Here is a 23,356-nt window from a genome sequence, read left to right on the forward strand (position 1 = left end):
ATAAACCGAACAAAAACAAACCCTACCTAAATCTTCTTCTTCCTCAGCCAAATCATTCGAAATTTAGAAATTTGGATTTAGGATTTTGATCCCTGAGTCATGCCGTGATGTTGGGAACAAGCTTGATTCTGATCTCTCTGATTCTGGTGTAGTTAGTACTGTGATGGTTAATGGAGGAAAGTCTAAAGGTAAAAATTCTGAGAGTAATAAGAAGATGAAGAGACATAAGCTTGAAGCTGCCCACGAAATTGTAAGTATGAACGATTCTCTTCTCTATTTTCTCATTACAGTTACCAATTAATGCTCCATTGTTGCCTCATTAATGTTCTTCTTGCTCTATCATAGCCTTGAATTTGCAATTTGATACTATTTGCTTCGGAAACTTTGTTGCATGTATTTAATGCTTTTTGATTTTTCCTACATTTGTATCAGCCCGAGGATGATGAGGTTGAGAAATCGACTGAACCAAAAACTGGAGAAACATCTAGCAATTTGGTTCTGGATAAGCTTCTTGTGAGTTGATTGAATAGTTACTCTTATCTCAAAACTGTGTAACTTTTCTGTGATGATGACCATTGTTGGGGTCTTGTGTTATCAGCGTGGAGCAAGATACTTTGACCCTCTTAATGCTGGTTGGGTGACTTGTTATAGCTGTGGTGAGCAAGGTCATATAACTGTCAATTGTCCAACTCCTACCAAGCGTAGAAAGCCTTGCTTTATATGTGGGAGTTTGGAACATGGTGCAAAGCAGTGTTCTAAGGTGCGGTCTTAAGTTTGATGGTACAACTTAAATTTGTCTGCCGCACTCTTTAAAGCTCATATATAACCTTGTAGAAGTGTTTTATGTGGTGGCCGTGGAAGATTTAGGATGAGTAGTCTCCTTTTTTGGCATAAGGTTTCTGAGTAAATTTTTCTTTATTTCTACAGGGACATGATTGTTATATATGCAATAAAGGTGGACATCGAGCTAAAGATTGTCCGGATAAGCACAATAGTGGGTCTAAAGGAGCTGTGTGTTTAAGATGTGGAGACTTTGGTCATGACATGATTTTGTGCAAGTATGAGTACTCTAAGGAAGATTTAAAGGTGACTTTTGTTTTCCTGAAATTTAATACTTTGGTTATGATTCCTTTCTTATAACTTCTATTATTTACTTTGACTAGGATATACAATGCTATGTCTGTAAAAGCTTTGGCCATCTATGCTGTGTCGAACCCGATAATTCACCGTCCTGGGCTGTATCTTGCTACAGATGTGGTCAACTGGGTCATACTGGACTGGTAAGTTGTTGAGATTTTAGTTAGAAAAAATATACATAATTTAGTATCTAGTTATTAATATAACTTTCTCTCTAGGCATGTGGTAGACACCATGATGAAAGCAACGAAAATGATTTTTTCAGTCCATCATGCTCTAAGTTTGGGGGAGGACGGCATTTTAAGCGTGACTGCCCCAATTCTTCTAGCGTACGCTTTTCAGAAAACTGTAGCGAAGAAGGGAATTTCTCAGGTGAATGCCTGAATTCATCGAGCATAAACACTTCACAGGGCAGAGACTCACCGAGTGTATGCTACAAAAGTAAAGGAGCTGGACATTTTGCTCGTGAATGTCCCAAATCCAATTCCTCCCAGGTAGGCTCTATCTCTCTATACATTTGGTGCTTTGAGCTCTTCATATCTTTCCTTTCTTTCATAAAGAACCAATTTTTCTTTGATTTTTTTTTTCAGGATAAATTGGATATATATCTAACAAGAAACTTCCACTTAATGCAGTGCATCGACCAATTACTAAGTGAATGATTTAACTGACAATATTAAGTCTTTCTTCAATTTTACGATGAGTCTTCTTATTACTTTCTCTTTTGCAGATTTGATTTACAACTAAATATATGTTCTAAGATTAAATATCAAATAAATTGTTTGTAAACACGGGTCCGATACTGGTATCATATGAGCCTTGTTGGAATTCAATTTGTTTAAAGTTGAGTTAATAATAGTTGAATTGAGTATAGTTTAATCTATATGTATGTATCTTCTTCACAAAGCCAACATGGAGGAGTAGAAAGAAAACAGCTTAATTCCTACTACGAATTTCGTCGGTAAAACCTTTTTGTATCCGACGGCATTGATCGTCAAAAATTTCTGATTCAATACCGACAGTATATTAACGACAAATTTAAAACAAAAGATAGTCGTTGGGAAAATGTCATCGGAAAAATGTCTGAAATAGTAGCTGAAGCTTTTCCGACAAGGCTACCAGTCAGAAACCAGATTTGGATCTCACACATCCCATTTTGCATTACAACTTAATTATCTATTCCATCATATATAATCAGATTTTAATTATATGCACTACAAATAAATGGATAAGAGTTCAGAAATATATATATCAATAAAAATTTGCTCTGTTTTCTTTCTCGGGTTCTCCCTAGCTAATATCTTTTCTTCTTGTAATTCTAAAACGGATTGTCTAGCTCGATCTTCTAAATTATTATTTTCTGAATTTCTATTTGTAAACTTTTTTTTTTTTTTTTTTTTTGTCAACAACTTTATTAGATTAGCTTATACAAGCCAATTTTGGGGGATATTGTTTACATAGGTAATTAGATGCGGTTGGGTACGAACATTTCGTGCCAGATTATCCGCTTTTGAATTTGCACGTCGAGAAATCAAAGATAAAGAGAAAAAGCTGGCCACTCCGTCGGGGAAGACACCATCTTCACCAGGTCTGAGCAGTCTGTATAGAAACTTACTTCGCGTTTGTCTTGGCCAATCATACATCTCATGGCCCAAACTAATGCTTCCACTTCTGTGTGTAGACATGTGAGACTTCGTCGGAGGTTGGCAGCGCCCATGGTTGGTTCATCCTCACCTTGTAGTGTACAGAACCATCCTAAACCCGAGTAGTTGTCACTGTCTTTCCAAGAGCCGTCAATGAAACATCGATACCCTGTAGTGTTTATAACCTCTGACTCAGCTGACTCACGGGGCGGTACGTCCTTTACCATCTCCAGTTGAGCTAAAGTCCAAGCATTTGCTTCATTATCCGCTAATTTCAGAGTATCTCTGGGATCTCTGTCAATGTTTTCATGTATCTTGTCATTCCGTGCTTTCCAGATGTACCACATAATCCAAGGAAAATTGTAACTATGGGAATCCGTTGGTGTCCTCCAAAATAAATGATCCATATTCACATATAGTGATGATGATGGGAAAATTCCAGGGGCCGTTGGTATTTGCGATAGTGCCCAAGTTTGTAGGGCTGGGGGGCATTCAAAAATTGTATGGTTAATTGTTTCTTCGGGTGCCCCACATCTACCACAACCCGTTTCGCAATTGATACCCCTTTTCCTTAAATTTGAATTTACCGGCACACATCCAGTAAGCACTTGCCAAATGAAGTGTCTCAACTTCGGTGGACATTGAAGTTTCCATGAATTAGCCTGTAACGGCCGTATATCCGGTCCAAAATAACGAGTTTGATTTTCACCTTGTTTCATCATTTGTTCTGTGTAATATCCAGACTTAACCGTATATTTTTCGGTTTTTGTAAAGTGCCACCCCATGACATCCGGACTGTTTTGCAAGCCCAAAGGTAGGGCACATACCATAGGAATGTCCTTAGGATCAATAAGAGTCCTAATTAATTCCATATCCCATGAATTTGTTTGACTATTAATCAAACACTTCACAAGAAGAGATGGGTCATGATTTTGACCGTTGCTTAAAGCTGGCCTCGGGAATTGAGCAGGTATCCAGGGATCATTCCATACTGAAATTGACTCTCCTGAACCTACTCTTTTAATAAGCCCTTTGTTAACCAGAGGTCGATCAGATACTATACTTCGCCATCCATAAGACGGTGAGTATGATCTAATTGGGTCCATGGGATTTGAGTTCCGATAATATCTTCCTTTGAATACCTTTGCGAATAAGGAATCAGGGACTGTAATCAACCGCCATAGTTGCTTTGCTAACAAAGCTGTGTTAAAGTCATCTACATTCCGGAAACCAATTCCACCATCCGATTTGCTACGACAAAGCTTATCCCAGGCCTTCCAATGTAGACCCCTCGTTTGTCCATTTGAACTCCACCAAAATTTTGCTACTGCACTAGTGAGTTTTGATGTCACCGACTTAGGTAATCTAAAACAAGACATTACATAAGTCGGCAGTGCATTAGCAACCGATTTAATCATCACCTCTTTACCTCCCTTTGATAAAAATTTTGCAGACCAACCGTTTATTCTATCATTCAAGCGTTCTCTAACAAATGAGAATATTTTTGTCTTTGATCCTCCTAAGCTTTCTGGTAAGCCCAAATATTTTCCCATGCCCCCTATACTAGTAATACCGTAAATTGCCATTAGTTCATCTCTGATAGAATTGTCTACCTTATGACCGAATTGAATTGATGATTTCGAGAAATTTATTCGTTGGCCAGAAGCCTCCTCATACCTCTTTAATATATCTAAAACAACGTGACATTGTTCTTTGGTTGCTTTACAAAAAAATAAACTATCATCCGCGAACAGTAAATGAGATATCGAGGGGCTTGGTTGCGCAACTTTCATCCCCGTTAGAATCTTATCATTTTCTGCTTTCCGAATATTTGCAATTAACACCTCTGTACATAAAATAAATAAATATGGTGATAGCGGATCCCCCTGCCTTAAACCTCTTTCAGGAACTATCAATCCCCGAGGCTGACCATTAATTAAAACTCTGTACCGAACTGATGTAATACTCCACATTATCCAAGATACCCATTTATCACAGAAGCCCATCTTCTGAAGTAAACTTTCTATGAAAGACCATTCTACTCGGTCATAAGCTTTAATCATGTCTGTTTTAATAGCCATGTATTTTCCTTTGCAAGAAGGATTAGTCCTTAGTGCATGAAACATTTCTTGTGCAATAAGAATATTATCCGAAATTAATCTTCCTTGGACGAAAGCCGATTGTGTTTCCGAGATAAGAGTCGGTAGTACTTTTTTAAGTCTTTGACATAAAACCTTAGATATGATTTTGTACCCAACATTACAGAGACTTATTGGTCTCAGTTCCATCATTTTTGTTGGTCTCCCTATTTTTGGTATCAAACAAATATGAGTCAAATTTAACCGTTTATCGAAAGAACCACTTTGTAAAAAAGAATTGACCAAGTGAAGAAGGTCCGCTTTGATAGTATGCCAAGCCTTTTGAAAAAATAAAGCCGTCATACCATCTGGGCCAGGGGCCTTCTCTGGGTGCATCATAAATAATGCCGATCGAACCTCTTGCTCCGTAACCGGTGCCGTTAAGTCCTGATTGACTTGATCAGAGATACACGTTTCCACTTCCTTTAATGTATCATCCACGTTATTTGGGTTAGAGGTGGTGAATAATTCTCCAAAATAATTGACCGCTACTTGTTGAATATCTTTCTCCTCCGATACCCAAATACCATTGTCATCATAAAGACCAGAAATACGGTTTCTAGCGCGCCGCTGCTTAGTTAGGGCGTGAAAATATTTTGAATTATGATCTCCCACATTCATCCATAAGTTCCGGCTCTTCTGATACCAATAAAGTTCTTCATCCCGATATGCTTCCTTTAATTTAAGAGTTAATTCTGTAATCTCCTCCGAAGATTTCGAATCATCATTTTGTGCTAATACAAGATCTTTTTTCAGATCATCTATTAGCTCTCGACCATACGGTGTCAAATTTTTCCGCCATTTAGAAATAGCTTGCCGACAATTTGTTATTTTTTTCACAAAAAAACCGTCTTCCCTTGTGTTATTATATTGTAAACTTTTTTTTACCGATTTAGCTATCAATCATGGAGTGATCTTTTAATTAATGTTTGTTTGACAAAAAAAAAAAGTTCATTAGTCTTTTTTTATTGTGTGTTTCGGTCCCAAATAAAAGATACTATTACACAACAATGATAAATTCAATTTCTATCATAGTAACTTAATGTTAAATAACTATATTATTATTTTAAACGTCAATACTCATTGTTTCTTACCTTCTTGTTTAATATACACGCTAAATGAATTTTCAGAATTTTAAGAAAATTTACATGTCAAAATCTAATTAACCAATAAAACGTAAACTAACATATGTAAATATGTTGTTAGTTTTCTTTTTTGGTAAAAAAAAAATACTCTTTTTTATCTTTTATGAAATGTTAAATTGATTAAGCCATAAAAAAGAATATTTACAGGGGAGAGTTTTCAAAACTTAAAATTTAGAAACATAGGTCTTAAAACTGAGATGAAAAAAATACTAGGACAGAAAAGATTGAAAGACAAACGAGCAGTAGGCTTCATTGTCTTCTCGAATAAATCCATTTGCGGCAAAAAGTCAGTATACTGTACTTTGTACATAGTTTTTAAAGAAAAAAAATAATATGATTGAACTATATATTAGATTCGATTGGTAACACAAAACTGTACAAATTTTTTAGTTGTTAGCTGGAGCTGTAAGCTTTTTCAAAATAGTGCAAAAAAACTGAGAGTAAACTTTTAGTAACGTTTTTGATAAAAAAAAATAATAACGCTTTCTATTGTCATTTTCAATTTTCAATTAGATTTATAGCATATCGAAATCATAATTCACAAACAAATCAAAATTGAAAAATATTATTTTATTATTAGAATTGAGAATAGTTTAGAGAAATTTGCGAAAGTGACAACAAAAAAATCATTAATTAAATAACTAACACCCAACAAAAAAAAAAGGTTAATATGTTTTGTATTTTTTGGAGGGATTTAGTGGTGTTAAGGGATTGCAACGGCGGTGCGATAGCAATGGTGGTATCTCCGACGACGAGTGCTCCGGTGGCCGTACAAGATCGTTGCTGACTTTGCTGTAATAACACCGCCGCTGATTGCAAAAGCTGTAGCTCCGATGGAAAGAAGCTTCTGCGTTTCATCGTTATGGCAAATTAGAAAATAGATAAATAATGTAAGGGTGGGCTTGTAATTAGCTTGTAAGTATTTAGGGCTTTTGGTTACTTGCTTAATTTCTCAAATTAGATGGCTATATTCTTTATTTTTGGTCCAAATATGGCTACTGGGCAAATTCACCCAATAGTTTATAGAGAGAACAAGAAAAATCAAACAGTGCAACTAAAACGACAGAGGCATTGCTTGCTTGGCAATGGCATACACGCGCCTTTTCCACCTTTGTGCTTCCAACTACATATAACGACACACTTGTTTTCTTCACATGGTTCTGCTCCTAACATATAGTCATGGCAGAATTCTTGTCCTTGCGTCTCCTTGGTCACCAGCCCTAATATAAATATTTTTAAACATAATCTCAATTCTTTTGCTATTAAAATAAAAGGCAAAGAATAAAAAAGCCATCAAATAATAAATGAGAAAACACGTGAAAATATGGATTCATATTTTAAATTATTAAGTGTATAATATGTTAAAGCATGAGTCAAACCTAGAACGAGGACGACCATGAAAATAGCGATAATAGTGGTTTTAGACATCTTTGATGATATAATCGAAATGAAAACTTCAAAAATGAAAAGCGATGGCTGTAATAGTTATGTACACGTGAATATACCCTATATATAAGAAATTAGATGCATGCACAAACTATAAATGTAAAAAAGAAAATTAAATTCTGGAAATGGCGCCTAAAGATCATAATAATATAGGAAAATATCTTTAAAAATTGACTAAAAATGAAAATTAACTACAAAGTGATTAAATATTCAACTTTATTTACTCCTTTTTATATATATTTTATTCATAAAAGAACTTAATATATTGATGAATGTATATTTTTATGTTTTGAAATACTATTCATGTTTCTATTTATTTATTTTATGAAGAAAAAATAAAATAAAAATTGAAAAACAGAGTATTAGAAGATTATGTTCCATAAAGAAATATGTACTTATAGTTTGAAACAAAATACAAAGATATTGTAATTGATTCTAATAGGGTGTTTGATTACATGGATAATAGAGAACGATTTGTTAGATTTGTTTGGATATAAAAATTAAAAAAACTTAGATATTTACCCTTAATGATTTTTTTTTCTTTATTCCAATGGCATATGCAATATTCGTCAAATTTTTTGGATGTACTTCCTTTTCAATATTAGTAGGATTTTTAACTAATAGTTTAATCTCCAAAATATTAATAATTTGTTTTTATATAGGTAGTAACAGATGCAAAACAATTGAAATAGAATTTGGTTCTACAAGATACCAGACAAACAAATTGCACTTTAATACGTCTTGATAAAAATACTTGTCATGACGAGAACAATGTTATCACTTCTCAACTCATGGTTTATAAAAGAATTCTCCAATAATATTTTAATTTGAACTTATAATTTTTTAATTCTCAAACATTATTTGTTCATTACAGAAAAAAACAATGATGTATCTATGTATATAATGAAATTCAACACATTTATAATTCAGTTCAGTTACTGTATATATACATTGATGTCTCATGCTTGTTAACAGTTTCTAAACTAGATTTTAACCCGCTGTACACCGCGGAATGATTTATTTTTTAAAGTTAGTATATATAAAATTTTGCAAATTGTATCTCTTTATAAAATATTTATATTTTAGAGTTTACAATTGTTATTAAGTAACAGTATACCACGAGTCCATAGAACAATTGTTAATAACTGAGCATTTAACCCATATTAAAGCGGCATGTTAATGATATTTTTAAATTTTATAAATATTGATTCAAATCCGTCCGCTATATAAATCTGTTCCGAAATATAACCTGTCCCGTAATTTCATAACCCGTCCCGTGATTTGTTTTCTAAAAGTAGTGATTTGAAAATTTAGTGATTATTTTTACAAATTATATCATTCTCTAAGATATGTATATTTTAATAATCTGAGGATTTCATCCGTATTAAAGCGGCATGTTAATGATATTTTAAAATTTTGCAAATATTGATTCAAACTCGTCCACCATATAACTCCGTTCCGAAAGATAACCCATCCTGTAATTTCTTACATGTCCCGTGATTTGTTATCTAAAAGTAGAAATTTTAAAAATTTAACGATTATTTATTATATATAAAAGTTTGCAAATTGTATCATTCTCTAAGATATTTATATTTTATAGTTTACAATTGTTATTAAGTAACATTATACACGGGACAATTTTTGGTTTTATACAATATTTTCTAAATGAGACTGATTCGATATGTCTAATATTGGTGGTATTAAAAAACAATTAAGGATTTAATCCTTATTCCAACGGCGGATTAATGATATATTTATATTTTTTATTATTGATACAAAACATGTCTCGCCAAACCCATCCCGCAAAAAAAAACACTTAATTTAATAATGTTGATGTTATTTATGATATTATTCTGAATAATTGTCTAAATATTTTAGTATGTGAAACGTTGAACACATATTTTTCGTCAATTGGATAATATATATCCGTTTTTAAAATTTTGAATCACAGTATATGCAGCAAAAAAAAAATTGATTTTTTAATATTTTATGTATTATATGATGATTCAAAATAGTTAAAAACAAATCAAATAAAGATGATAGGAGAATCATAATTTTAAATCTTAATCAAATCTTATAAATATCTAAATTAGTAAATATTGAATATTCGGTGTACGAGTTGGGTTAAATATAACCCGACACAACAAACTTTTTATGACCAAAATTTGTAAACAGGTCGAAAACTCATTGTATCCAAATGCATTTTATCCCACCCGTTAAAAATGTACTTCAAAAATACTAGTACAGATAATAACTCCTCATTGGAGTTCTACTACACCCTCTGCATATTTTACTTTAGTAGTTAAACTACGGTTTTGAGAAGATTGTAGAGCCCGGGAATAGTGTTTGTGCTACCGTTGCAAGCTCGTCTCTACCCATAGACAACATAAGTTTTTTCCATGGGTCCAAACCCAATTTCAAATTTTTCTTTAAGTAAAAAGAGCCCAGTTTTTTTGAAAAATAAATTTTAGTAAGAATTTTTTTTATTTTTTTTGGTTTTGCTAAAGGCCCTCTAATTAATTAAGACGGGATTGCGTTACATTCAAAGAAAGAACACAAGAAAAATAAAACACTTATGCATGAGATAAGGGGTGTAACAGTCCGAATATCTTGAGTTTATCAGGATATTCGGATCCGACTTTTAACTATCCAGACTTTGGATATCCGTCCAAACATCAAAATATCCTCGTTACTATAAGTTTATTTCAAAATGTGTAACAATGATTTTGATGAATTTAGTTGATGACCAAAAGTTTTTGGTTGTGTTGTAAGGGATTTGTTAAAGCATGTGATCTTAATTGGTGTCTGTTTATTGAGTAATTAAGATGCATCTGTATCGATAAACATGTTTTGAACAGTTCTTTAAACTCTTTGTTTAAGAAAATTATCGGCTACTACTCATTTACATATGTTCCTTTTTGTTCCTCATTTTGGTCATTTTTCTTTGCTTTTTGTTTCTGTTTTTCATTCATTCTTTTTTTTTTAATTTCTATTGTTTTTTTTTTATGGTTACCAATAGGAGTCAATGTCTACAACTGGTTATGAGTAGACTTGTGACAAGAAACCGAGCCGAAAATGCCTGATCCGAAGCGAATCGAGATTTTCGGTTTTAAGTTCGGCTTGAGAGTTTTACTGATCAACATGTTTATAAATTGAGTTCGGGTATCACTTCAATTCGATTCGTTCGATTTATCCGTCCCGAACGGTTTAACATAAAGAAACAAACCACTTCACCTTCTTCATTAATCTTGTGCACAAAAAACCGGAATCGAATATCCGCACAGAACCAAACCGATCCAAAAATATATGAACCGATTTATTAGAAATACATGAATGGATCTTAAATCTCCCAACACGAACAATCTGGAACCGAACCTACTACCTATAAATACCTGAATGTATCCGAAATATAAGTATATATTTAAAATTATTAGTTATACATATAAAAACTCAAATATCCAAAGTTACATTTATGAACCCGAATATAAAGGAATTATTTTCAGATAATTCGGACACATTTTGATAGAAAGTAACCAACAGTCATTGTTCTTTTGTTTAATACATACATGCTAAATGAATTTTGAAAAATATTACATTTCAAAATCTAATTGACCAATAACAAACGTAAATTAACATACTCTGTTTTGATGAAATGTTAAACTGATTAAGCCTGCAAAACACTTTTGTTACAGGGGAGAGTTCTTAAAAATTAAAATTTAACAATGTAGGTATACCAATTTAAAAACAGAGATTAGAAAATGGAGGACAAAAGAGATGACAAGAAGACAAACGATCAGCAAGCTACGATCATTGTCTTCTCAAAGAAATCCATGCTTTGTACATAACTTTTTAAGAAGAATAATATGATTGAACGTTTATTGGGACATCATCGTACTGTATTGTCATTTTCAAATTTCTGTTATTTTCCGAGAAACTAATTTTCAAAACCTAGCGAATATATGAATTACGCACATATATATGGTAAAAGTATACCAATTTATAGTTTATGCCAAATAATTGAAATCATAATTCACAAACACATTAAAATTAAGATATATTATTTTATTATAAGAATTGAGAATAGTTTATAGAGAGAACAATAAAAATCAAACACTGCAACTATAAGTACAGAGGCATTGCTTGCTTGGCTTTGGCATACACGAGCCTTTTCCACCTGTGCCATGCCTCCAAATACACTTAGCGACACACTTGTCTTCTTCACATGGTTCTGCTCCTAACATATAGTCATGACACAATTCTTGTCCTTGCGTCTCCTTTGTCACCAGCCCTAATATAAATATTTAGACATATATAATCTCAAAAAAAAATTGTTTTTAAAAATAAAAGGCGACGAATTAAAGAAACTATCAAACAAATGAGAAGACACATGCATGAAAATATGTAATATGAATTCATATTTTAAATGATTAATTGTATAATATGTGAAAGTTTGAATCAAACCTAGAACGAGGACGATCATGAAAATAGCAATAACGGTGGTTTTAGACATCTTTGATAATAGAATCGAAATGAAAACTTCAAAAAGTGATGGATGTAATGGTTATGTACACGTGAATACTGTATAATGTATATATAAGAAATTAGATGCATGCACGAACTATAAAAAGTAGAAAAGAAAATTAGATTCCGGAAATGCATGGCTAAAGTCTAAAGATCATAATAACACATATAGGAAAAAAATCTCTAAAAATTGACTAAAAGTGAAAGTTAACTACAAAGTGATAAAACATATCAAAAACGCAGTCAACAAATAATTAAATACATGATGAATACTATATTAAAATAAATGAAATATTAAAATATCCCGTTAAAAATAAATAAATGAGAAAAATAAACTTTATCGGTTATCTATAAATGTTTTTCATATTTTAGTATTATTTGTTCATAATATTCAACTTATTTACTCTTTTTGATAGAAATTTTATTTATAAAAGAAATTACTATATTGATGAACATTGTTATTAATTTTTTTTGAAATACTATTCATGTTTTTATTTATTTAATTTTATTAAGAAAAATAAAATATTGAGCAATTAGAAGATTATATTCCATAAAGAGATATGTACTTTTATTTTGAAACAAAATACAAAGATGTTGTAATTAATTATTAGGGTGTTTGATTACATGGATAATAGAGAACAGTTTGTGAGATTTGTTTGGATATAAAGATAAAAAAATTTAAAAAACTTAGATCATATTTATACCCTTAATGATTTTTTTCTTCTTTATGCCAATGGCATATAATGCAATATTCTACATTTTTTTAAGATGTACTTCCTTTTTTAAATATTAGTAGGATAATTAATTTTATTAAATAGATTTTTAACTAATAGATTAATCTCCAAACTATTAATTTTTTTTTTTTTTCTAAAGGTAGTAACAGATGCAAAATCACAATTGAAATAGAATCTGGTTCTAGAAGATACCGGACAAACAAATTGCACCTTAATACGTCTTGATAAAAACACTTGTCATGATGAGAACAATGTTATCACTTCCCAAATTCCAATAATATTTTATTTTGAACTTATAATTGTTTAATTCTCAAAAATTATTAGTTCATTATAGAAAAAAAACAATGATGTATGTATGAATACATTGAAATTGTAACACTTTTATAATTCAGTTAATGTATACTTTGATCTCTCATGCTTGTTAACAGTTAACTCCTCATTGGAGTTCTACTACACCCTCTGCAGATTCTACCTTAGTAGTTAAACTGCTGTTTTATTCGTTACTTTTAAGTTTATTTCAAAATGTGTAACAATGATTTTGATAAGTTCAGTTGATGACCAAAAGTTTTTGGTTCTGTTGTAAGAGATTTGTTAAAGCATGCGATCTTAATTGGTGTCTGTTTATTGAGTAATCAAGAGCTGCATTTGAAACGAAAAACAGATTTTGAACAGTTCTTTATACTCTTTGTTTAAGCAAATTATCAGCTACTACTCCTCATTGTTGGTTCTTACTTGAGTCTCTGAATCCACAAATGCGGTGACTGAAGAAGTCATCTGATTTGGTTTCTTGGGAGCTTTCTCATCAGATATGATGACTCTCTCGGGTTCTTTCCTCTTCACACCTATACTCTGAGATCCTGTAAGCGTTGTTCCTAGACTCGGTCTCATTTCCATCTGAGAAGACCCTGTGGCTGGACAAACTGTAACCCTTTTTTTTCCACTTCTGAGAAACTCTTCCTCAGCTTTTACTCGTTCTATCAACATCGAGACTGGTAGAAACTCCTCTTCCATCAATCTAGTGACGAAGCCTCTCCACGACGAAGGAAACTTGGAAATGATGGTACTGACATGAAACGTCTCATCAAGAAGCATACCAGCACCCACTATGGAATCTGCAATCTTGATAAAGTCTTGAACTTGCTCGAGAACAGGTCTCTCTTCAACCATTTTGAATTCAATGTACTTTCTGACTAGTGTCCTCTTAGAACTGTATTCCTCACGGTGGTAAACCCATTTTAACTCGTCCCATAGTTCCTTAGCATGCTTGAATTTCTTCAAGTATTGACGGTATAGATCATCAGACAAGGATTTCATCAAGTGATTGTGGCAAAGATAATCATCTCTCAACCAATCTTGAGAGCTACCACTACCAGTACCAGGATAAGGTTCAGAGAGTACATAAGCCAGCTTCATTTGCTTCAAAAAAAGTTCCATCTGTGATGCCCATGAAAGATAACTCCTCCCATCAAATCGCGAAGTCTCGATAAGAGAAAAACCTTGACTGCTCTTATCCAAAGCCTCACAAGTATTTGCATTTGGTGTTCTGCATAACGTTGTATAACAAGATAAGCGGTCCACAACAGCAAAAGGATTGGCTAGGGAGAACATGATAAATAAGGTAACATTCTTACGCATTTTTTAACTGGAAGTGCTTAATAGCTTCCTCTATCGCTGAGAAGTTGTTCTTGAGCACAGACCATTGGTGGGTTGGGAAATTTATTCCTAACAGAGAACAAAACATGAAAGCTTTTTAAGCCTTGAGAATAAAGACGAGAAGACAACAAGTGTGTTCAAATATTGTACCTCTAAATTTTGCATTTTCCTTATGAACATGCTTCTTCCCAATCAATAGAAAAGCTTTGCCTTGGTATTTATTAACCATCACATTTTTCGTCTCCGAAAACTATTAAACAGAAAAACAGTTTCCAGAATTCATATAACAAAGCATCTCACAGAACAAATCGAAAATCAAAACCATTCACTAGAATAGAACATAGTAGACAGTAGGGAAAGCAAAAGTCTAAATCCCTTCCGGGCATGAAATCCCTAAAGTCTAAATCAACATGATCAAGGCTAATCTAGCATTATAAACAACCAATAAGTAAGGATCTTAAGTAATCTAGCCCTAAACTCCATAACCCAACAACTAAACCATCCTAATCTACCTTAACCCAAGAACTCTAAATGACTACTCACTCATGATCATGATTACAGAAAGCAATAGGTTTGATCTTTGTGAAATCATAATTAGAGAAGGTAGATAAAAGATTAAAAGAGAAATTTGGATTCAAAACTCAACAAAACCAAAGATTCATACAAAAACTTAGAAAGAAACCTTAAGAGAAGTTTTTTTTTTCTCTAAACAAAGCATAAGCCATTCTAAAACTAGGTTAAGAGTATTTATAGGAAAACATGAATGAAGCGGGTCAACCCGGAACAAACCGGGTTTTGATTGCTTAAATGAATCGTAGCAAGGAGCAGCCGTCCATATGGTTGCCTGATATAAACTCTGGAAACGTGTCCATCTTCAGGGGAATCCGTAGCAAGGAAGATACCCTGCTACAATTGGTCGCTATGGCTCTTTTCTTCATCTTCTCTCTTGATCAATTCTTGGGTTCTTATGGTCCAAAACTCCTCTTTTAGCTTCATTCTTCATGTCTCTACTCCAAACACCTAAAGACAAAGAACTTGATGCAAATGCAATCTAAACAACCTAAATGACATGAAAATGCAAGGATTTGAAGGTAAAACAAGGCTCAAAAACCGTTAAAATCATAAGATATCAACTCCCCCAAACTTGTCTCTTGCTAGTCCTCAAGCAAGAACTAAGAGATAAGGTGAGAAAGAAGTTTGAAGGTGGGGATTCATAGCCACAAAATATCAAACAAAGGATTCAACTCAAAGTCCTTAAAGATAGTTCAAATTTGCTTGAGTCAATCATCATACTCTTTCGTACTTTTCCATACTCATTTCAATGCATGATTCTATTTCAATCTCCAACTATTAGTAAAGACTCACAATCAAGTTGAAACATCTCTTTAACATTCATTCAAGTGTTTGGCGCGGTCTCGCAAATAGAAGATAAATCATTCTCAATCGGTTTTGGTAAAGGATTTTGGAGGTGGCTTCAAAAGATTCACACTTTGGTGGCTTTATCTCAAGAAAAGGAATGCTAGACAATCATGAAATCCATCTAAGACCAAGAACAATTTATGCATACAAAGTTTAGCTCTTGTTCTTCTACCCGCCTTAGATGTAAACTCCTATTTCTACCCTTTTTACATATTCTTTTCTTCTTCTTTTCAACCCCAAACACTAGACACTTTGGTCTTTTTGAATCACCAACCTCAAGATCATTTTCTTTTTGTAGTCACCTAGGAAAAATTTCTCTTAAATACTTAGCTCTTTTTCTATCTCTTTCCTTTGTTTATCTTTGCTCCCAATACTTATAACCTTGTAAATTTCTTTTTCTTTTGGGGAACTAACTTCACACTTTTCTTTTTCTTTTAACTTAGAGACTTAGAGCTTTTATCTTAACTTTATTCCCTAGGAACTCTTTATTTGCATGGTCAAACCTTTCTTTTCATTTTTCTTTCTTCCTTTTTCCCAAACCCAATCCCAAATATTCAATCTAACCACCCAACTCTTTCATTCCCAACCTATTAGCTAGTCAAAGATGTTCCAAAAGCTAGCTAAAACAAGAGCAAAAACTTTGTCGTTCTCAATACTCTCAAGATTTCATAATCTATAGCATTTTCAAACAAGAGGCCTCACTCACAATTAATCATAGGCTTGAAAGAAAAGGTTAAGGTTTAGGGTAAGGGAAACCATTCTAAAGGTGAGAATGACCATTCGGGTTTACAAAAGAGTGGCAAAGTGGATAAGAAAACCCGAATGAGTCTTTTAGACAACCATGAGAATGCATTTAAAATCCATAAGCGAGAAGATTAAAATCAAATTAAGTTCAAATTCATAGAGATGTTTCAAAATCATGTAAGTTTCACACAAGTAGAAATTGCATTTGAAAAACGCAAAGGTCTAAGCATGGATTTTCCATTTTTTCCAAGATGATCAAGCAACGATTAACTATGATTAAGGGCTTTAAATTCAATCCTAAGCTTGAATTTCTACAAGGTGATTAAATCATTATCCCCTATGCATATGCAAATGCAACTAAATGTTTCTAGACTCAATCTTAGAACAAAAAATGAATATGCAAAGCTACATGCATTTTTTTGGATTTTTCAAAATTTTCAATTTTTTTTTTTGATTTTTCTCAAAAATATAACTATTAACAATGCAAGACTCAAGGAAATAAAATTAAAACAAAACACAACATTAGATGGTTAGTCTCTCCCCCAAACTTATTTCACTCCGTCTCGGTGTGAGAATAAATCCGAGAAAAAGACTAACAAAAAAAACAAAGAGAAGATAGAACAAAATGCATGGTATATACAAAGGATAGATAGAACCATACCTTGGCCCTAGTCGCGAGCCTTAGGGAGAAGATTGAGAGGAGGAGTAGTGGAGCTCCATGGAGGGTCCTTGAATGCAAGTGTGAGGATCTCTTTCATTAACTCTTCAACACTTTGTGAACCTTTTTCTTTGAACTCCGGTGTGAGAATCGCTTTAACCGATGAAAAAGGGTTGGATCGACCCTTGAACTTGACTTTATACTCTACCATTCCATCACTATACCACAAAGGCGTTAAAGTCATTGAAGAGGTAGGACTTGGTGAATTGTCAAAGGTGGGAGGGTGGGTTGTTTTCATCGTCCTCTTGTTCTTCTCAAGAACCTTCTTAGCTTTACCCAACTCCTCCTCTTTAGCACTTCCATCGTGCTCATCAAACAAGATGTGTAGACATTCACCATCCAATATTTACTCATCAACCATTAGAGCATCTTTATTCTTCACATTCATAACTTTGATCTCTTTATGTTGATCCTTCAAATTTTTAGGCTTGTCCTTGGTTTTCACTCCTTCAATAAACTTTGTAGAGGAAGGCTTGATTGGATAGGAGACCTTAGCATTCACGTGGTGAAGAGTAACTCTCTTGTTTGGGAAGTCGATGCTTGCTCCCACGGTGTTGAGAAATGGAGTTCCTAGAATGAGAGGAAGCTTGTGGGTTTCTTTCATCTCCACTACCATGAAATCCGTTGGAACTATGCAATCACCAACTTTGAGTGGGTAGTCTTCAATCAAACCAAGGGGAGATTTCGAAGAAGCATCTCCAAACATGATGGAAGAGGAGTGGTGCTTCATATCTTGAACTCATAGAGTCTTTACCATCTCAAGTGACATCACATTCACGCTTGCTCCCGAATCACATAAGGCATCATCAAGTTGTAAATCACCAAGTGAGCAAGGTATGGTGAATTTACCCGGATCTCCAAGCTTGAGAATAGATTTTGGTTCCGGTTGTGTCACGCTTGGTGAATCAAATACTCCCATGATCTCTTCCACTTTCTCTCGGTTTGCTAGAATGGCTTGGATGAACTTAAAATGAAGAGGAACTTGAGACAAGTTTTCCACACAAGGCAAAGGTGCTCCAACTCTACTCAAGTTGGCTTTGAAACTTGAGAGAACTTTCTTTCGAGCTTTGGTAAGAACTCGCTCGGGAAATGGAAGAGGAGGCTCATAAGGAGAAGACTCAACTCTAGATGCATCTTTCTTTTCAACCCTCTTGGTTACCACATCATTTCCATTAGTACTATTCTTGATCTTCGCATCACTATCAACCACTATGTTCTCAACATTAGGACCGTAAAGAAGTTTAGATATCTCTTCTATTGCCTTTTCATTCTCATCAAGTCTACCATCCTCTCTTGATTGTTTGTAGCTTTCAACCATATCCAAATCATTTATGAAAATAGCGTTGCAAAACTCCTTGGGATTTGGTTCCGATTTACCCGGTAAAGTTCCCATGGGACGCTTAGAAGTGGATGATGATTGGCTATAAACATGAGCATTCAAACGCTCTATTTTGGCATTGAGCTCACCAAAACAAATTGATGTAGTACTTTTACTCAATTAAATATCGAACCACAATTTGCAATTGATCAACTCACTAGGAATACACGCAAAAGCTTAATCTAGGCTAATAAGATGATTTGGTTTTGTAAACTTGACTAACAAAGTAAATAACAATCAAACAATGCAAAACAAAACAAATGAAAGCAAAATGCAAAAGACTAACAAGTTTCGAAAGTAAACAAAGCGGAAAATTAACGAGTTACTAAACAATAACTAAAGGCGAATTCTTGGGTTAAAGGAAATTGATTAGGAATGAGCTTCAAACAACCTCTAATAAGCAATGATCCTTAGGCCATAGAACACTAAGCAACACTAACACATTTCCATGACATTAGTCCATTTACTAGTCAATTAATCATCAACTTCTTCCAAAGGCAATCAATTGACTAACAAGCATTATAAACAAGTCTATCTAGCCACTTAACACCCTAGTCAACAATTTCCAAAGGTAAGGAATGTAAAGCACTTAAAAGTTTTGGTTCGGGAATTTCATCGAACACCTTCCGGGCATGAAATCCCTAAAGTCTAAATCAACATGATCAAGGCTAATCTAGCATTATAAACAACCAATAAGTAAGGATCTTAAGTAATCTAGCCCTAAACTCCATAACCCAACAACTAAACCATCCTAATCTACCTTAACCCAAGAACTCTAAATGATTACTCACTCATGATCATGATTACACAAAGCAATAGGTTTGATCTTTGTGAAATCATAATTAGAGAATGTAGATAAAAGATTAAAAGAGAAATTTGGATTCAAAACTCAACAAAACCAAAGATTCATACAAAAACTTAGAAAGAAACCTTAAGAGAAGTTTTTTTTTTCTCTAAACAAAGCATAAGCCATTCTAAAACTAGGTTAAGAGTATTTATAGGAAAACATGAATGAAGCGGGTCAACCCGGAACAAACCGGGTTTTGATTGCTTAAATGAATCGTAGCAAGGAGCAGACGTCCATATGGTTGCCTGATATAAACTCTGGAAACGTGTCCATCTTCAGGGGAATCCGTAGCAAGGAAGATACCCTGCTACAATTGGTCGCTATGGCTCTTTTCTTCATCTTCTCTCTAGATCAATTCTTGGGTTCTTATGGTCCAAAACTCCTCTTTTAGCTTCATTCTTCATGTCTCTACTCCAAACACCTAAAGACAAAGAACTTGATGCAAATGCAATCTAAACAACCTAAATGACATGAAAATGCAAGGATTTGAAGGTAAAACAAGGCTCAAAAACCGTTAAAATCATAAGATATCAATCACCCTAATATCTTACTATTTAAATCCACAAATCATCAATGAAATGTGTCATATCACTATAACATGCGCCGTCCATAAATCTAAAGTAAAAATAATAAAGCCATCCTCGATTCTTTGTAAAAGACATCTTTCGTCTTTTCCTTTTCTATCTCAAATCTCCTAAATACTTCAACATTATCTGTTTTTCTACAAATAGACTGACAATCTCGATTCAAATATATGTCCTTCATTCTAACTTTCTCAAACTCAACATATCTAAATGGTAAATCATTGTCTATAACGAGTTCACGATTCATCTCACGGTTAACCATTTGATCATAACTCATAAGCCGGCCTATCTATTTTTGTAGGCATCTTTGGATATTTCTCTAACTTTTTCTAGTGATGTGTTCCATAATTTTTTACTTGACTTATTCACCACTAACAGTTGAAGTTTTGTGTCTCTTACGTGGACATTGAGTTGGTTGAGTTTGAGTTGGCTATTGAATTTGAATTTTACCCACGCTGGTGCTTCTATTATTGTCTCTTTCTCATTCAATTCTATTTGAACATTTATTTGTTCATATCCATAAACTTACTCTTAACATTTATTACCAACGTCTCTAGAGATTCAAGATCCATTATGTAAATTAACCTGCAAAATTAAATCACATAAACCAAAAAAAAAATTCTAATGTGTTGTAAATCTTTGTCATCCGTCTACTTAATGAGTAGATATCATTCGTCTACTTAATAAGACACTAACAAACATGCAAATCCGATTAAACATGAGATTCTCATCAATCTTGTTGGGGTCGGATTCCATCCTTTGGCGCCGAGCCAGACATAGAACACCTCGGGAGTTTTACAGAGATCACCTCGGGATATCGCATCATCCACCTCGGGTTATCCACCTAATCAGCCTAGGGTACCCGAGCCCATCATCTTGTAGTATCCGAGCCCGGTCGCTTCGGGGTACCCGAACCCATCGCCTCGGGGGTACCCGAACAAGACATCGGGGGTATCCGAGCCCATCGCCTCGGGGGTACCCGGACACGACATTGGGGATACCCGAGCCCAATCGCCTCGGAGTGTCCGAGCCCATCGCCTCGGGGTACTCGAAAAAGACAGCTCGGGGTACCCGAGCTAGTCTCTCCTGTATACCCGAGCCGATTGCACAAGTTCTTCGAGGCGAAGTCTTCATCATCACCCGAGGCAAAGACTTGATAAATATTCATCTTCAAAGTATCATTTCCAAGCAAGGCGTCATTTCCGAAGGATCATTTCCGATAGACCCGGAAATGATAAAGGAGAATCTCGAAAGATCAACTCAAATCAGGAAAACTTCCGAAAAACCCCGAAGAATAAGGAAACTATCCTAATCCGCGATATTCTGAGCCGACTTCAAGATAAATGGAAATCTTCCGAGAATATCGCTGGAGAGGCGGTTTATCACCCCTATATAAAGAGATTCAAGGCTCTCGCAGAAAGCAAGGAATATCGCTCTAGAATTTACACTACGTAAAGCTCTCACAGCACAAACATCTTTTTCTTTTACGATCAAACTCTTGTACGATCAAAGTCATCTTTTTCTTAATAATATCAAGAACACCATCTTTGGTATCAATTGATTCTGTCGTTCTTTGAGAATTCCCGCAAATCGTATCCCTAAATTAAAACCCTAGACAAATCTCGATTTTGTTAGTTTCGACTTCCACAGTTTGGCGCCGTCTGTGGAGATACTTTAGAATTCTCTTACCCTAAGACGCAGAACTCGATTACCGAAAAGGACGATAAACGAAGACGGTCGTCAGACACCACCAGCTGGAGGAGGGAACCCGGACCCTCCGAACCCTCAGAATCCTCAAGCCGATCCGACGATCATAGCGACTCTAGCCGAACTGAAAGACCTGATGGTTAAATTCCAGAAGAAAGCTGACGACCAAGAGAAAGCTAACAAAACCTTGGCGCAGCGAGTCGACGAAATCGCAACACGTGGGCAACAAAAAACCACGCGTTTCCAGACTCGACCGCCACGAGCTCGGAGGGACTTGCCTGGCATCAACCCAACAAGACTCACGTTCGCGACACCAACCGACAACACCAGAGTCGCAACCCGATCCGACCCTGCCAGACGCGAGAACCAAGATGATCCCACCGAGCCAGACGCAGTGGACGTGACGGACGAGCCAGATGATTTGCAAGACAAGCGCACCCGAGCCGGAGCTAACTCCGCCGAGCGAACAGACCTTACTGATGACGAAGAAACTGAGGAAAACATAAGGTGGGCCGAAGAATCCGAAAGAGAAGACGAGCTAAGCAAGATCCGAGCCTCCCTAGCCAAGGCGGAAGGTGATATGAAGCTCGTCAAAACCCAGATACATAGCGTTTCATCCTCCGCACCGAACATCGACCGAATTTTGGAAGAATCTCGGAATACGCCTTTCACCAAAAGAATTTCCGAAACGACGATGTCCAATCTGGGAAAGTTCAAAATCGACTCTTACAACGGATCAACCGACCCGAAGTGCCACATTAAATCGTTCGTGATATCTGTGGCCCGAGCCAGGTTCAAGCCCGGGGAAAAGGATGCAGGTCTATGCTTACTGTTCGTGGAACACCTCAAAGGACCCGCATTAGAGTGGTTTTCAAGATTGGAACGAAACTCGATTGACAGTTTCGACGAGCTGTTGACACTGTTCCTCAAGCAATACTCCGTGCTCATCGACCCCGGAACCTCCGACGCGGATCTGTGGTCCATGTCTCAACAGCCCACCGAGCCGTTAAGAGATTTCCTCACAACCTTCAAATCGACGCTAGCCAAGGTCGAAGGAATTATAGATGTAGCCGCTCTTTCGGCTTTAAAGAAAGCTCTCTGGTACAAGTCAGAATTCAGGAAAGAGTTGAACCTGTCTAAACCGACAACAATTCGCGACGCGCTGCATCGAGCCTCGGATTTCATTGCCCACGAAGAAGAGATGGCGCTGCTAGCAAAGAGGCATGAGCCAACGAAACAGACGCCCCGAGCCGAGAAAACCGAGAAAGCCCAAGCGACACCTCCGGTCCAGAAGAAGACACGTGAGAGCGGTACGTATACGCATCACGAAGGGCGCAATTTCTCAGGATACCATAACTACCAGATTGACACGCCCCGAGGCCGTGGCCGTGGTAGAGGCCGAGGCCGTGGGCGAGGAAGAGAGTTCTTCACCTGGACAAGGGATCAGCCACCGAGCAATGATCAAGAATATTGCGAACACCACAAAATTTTCGGCCACCATACCTCGAGATGCCGAAGCCTCGGAGCTATGTTAGCAACCAA

At 35.3% G+C, this 23,356-nt stretch overlaps 3 protein-coding genes across 5 annotated transcripts; 1 reads left to right on the forward strand and 2 right to left on the reverse strand.

Annotated features, from left to right (window-relative positions):
- Positions 1-18: 18 nt before the first annotated feature.
- Positions 19-2,010, forward strand: LOC110228374 (cellular nucleic acid-binding protein-like). 2 transcript variants are annotated; one of them, XM_021025671.1, is made up of 7 exons: positions 20-250; positions 433-513; positions 599-760; positions 928-1,086; positions 1,164-1,280; positions 1,356-1,631; positions 1,728-2,010. In XM_021025671.1, exons 1-7 carry the CDS (start codon positions 164-166, stop codon positions 1,797-1,799), a joined length of 954 nt encoding a protein of 317 aa, XP_020881330.1. In that variant the 5' UTR covers positions 20-163; the 3' UTR covers positions 1,800-2,010. The 2 variants fall into 2 exon arrangements, with proteins under 2 accessions (XP_020881331.1, XP_020881330.1); XM_021025672.1 differs by lacking the exon at positions 1,728-2,010 and having other exon boundaries at positions 19-250; positions 1,403-1,514.
- A 9,540-nt stretch (positions 2,011-11,550) lies between these two features.
- LOC9313347 (defensin-like protein 122) lies at positions 11,551-12,116 on the reverse strand. The gene is made up of 2 exons (XM_002877233.2): positions 11,971-12,116; positions 11,551-11,797 (listed from the first exon to the last, which is right to left on the reverse strand). The coding sequence occupies exons 1-2, from the start codon at positions 12,017-12,019 to the stop codon at positions 11,616-11,618; spliced, it is 231 nt and encodes a 76-aa protein (XP_002877279.1). The 5' UTR covers positions 12,020-12,116; the 3' UTR covers positions 11,551-11,615.
- A 1,203-nt stretch (positions 12,117-13,319) lies between these two features.
- LOC110228706 lies at positions 13,320-19,461 on the reverse strand. Of its 2 annotated transcripts, XM_021026781.1 has the most exons (4): positions 19,300-19,461; positions 14,568-14,792; positions 14,396-14,486; positions 13,320-14,307 (listed from the first exon to the last, which is right to left on the reverse strand). In XM_021026781.1, the coding sequence occupies exons 2-4, from the start codon at positions 14,644-14,646 to the stop codon at positions 13,473-13,475; spliced, it is 1,005 nt and encodes a 334-aa protein (XP_020882440.1). In that variant the 5' UTR covers positions 14,647-14,792; positions 19,300-19,461; the 3' UTR covers positions 13,320-13,472. The 2 variants fall into 2 exon arrangements, with proteins under 2 accessions (XP_020882440.1, XP_020882441.1); XM_021026782.1 differs by lacking the exon at positions 19,300-19,461 and having other exon boundaries at positions 14,568-15,092.
- Between the last annotated feature and the right edge of the window lie 3,895 nt (positions 19,462-23,356).

This window comes from Arabidopsis lyrata (assembly GCF_000004255.2).
Source record: "Arabidopsis lyrata subsp. lyrata unplaced genomic scaffold ARALYscaffold_5, whole genome shotgun sequence".
Lineage (NCBI taxonomy): Eukaryota > Viridiplantae > Streptophyta > Magnoliopsida > Brassicales > Brassicaceae > Arabidopsis > Arabidopsis lyrata.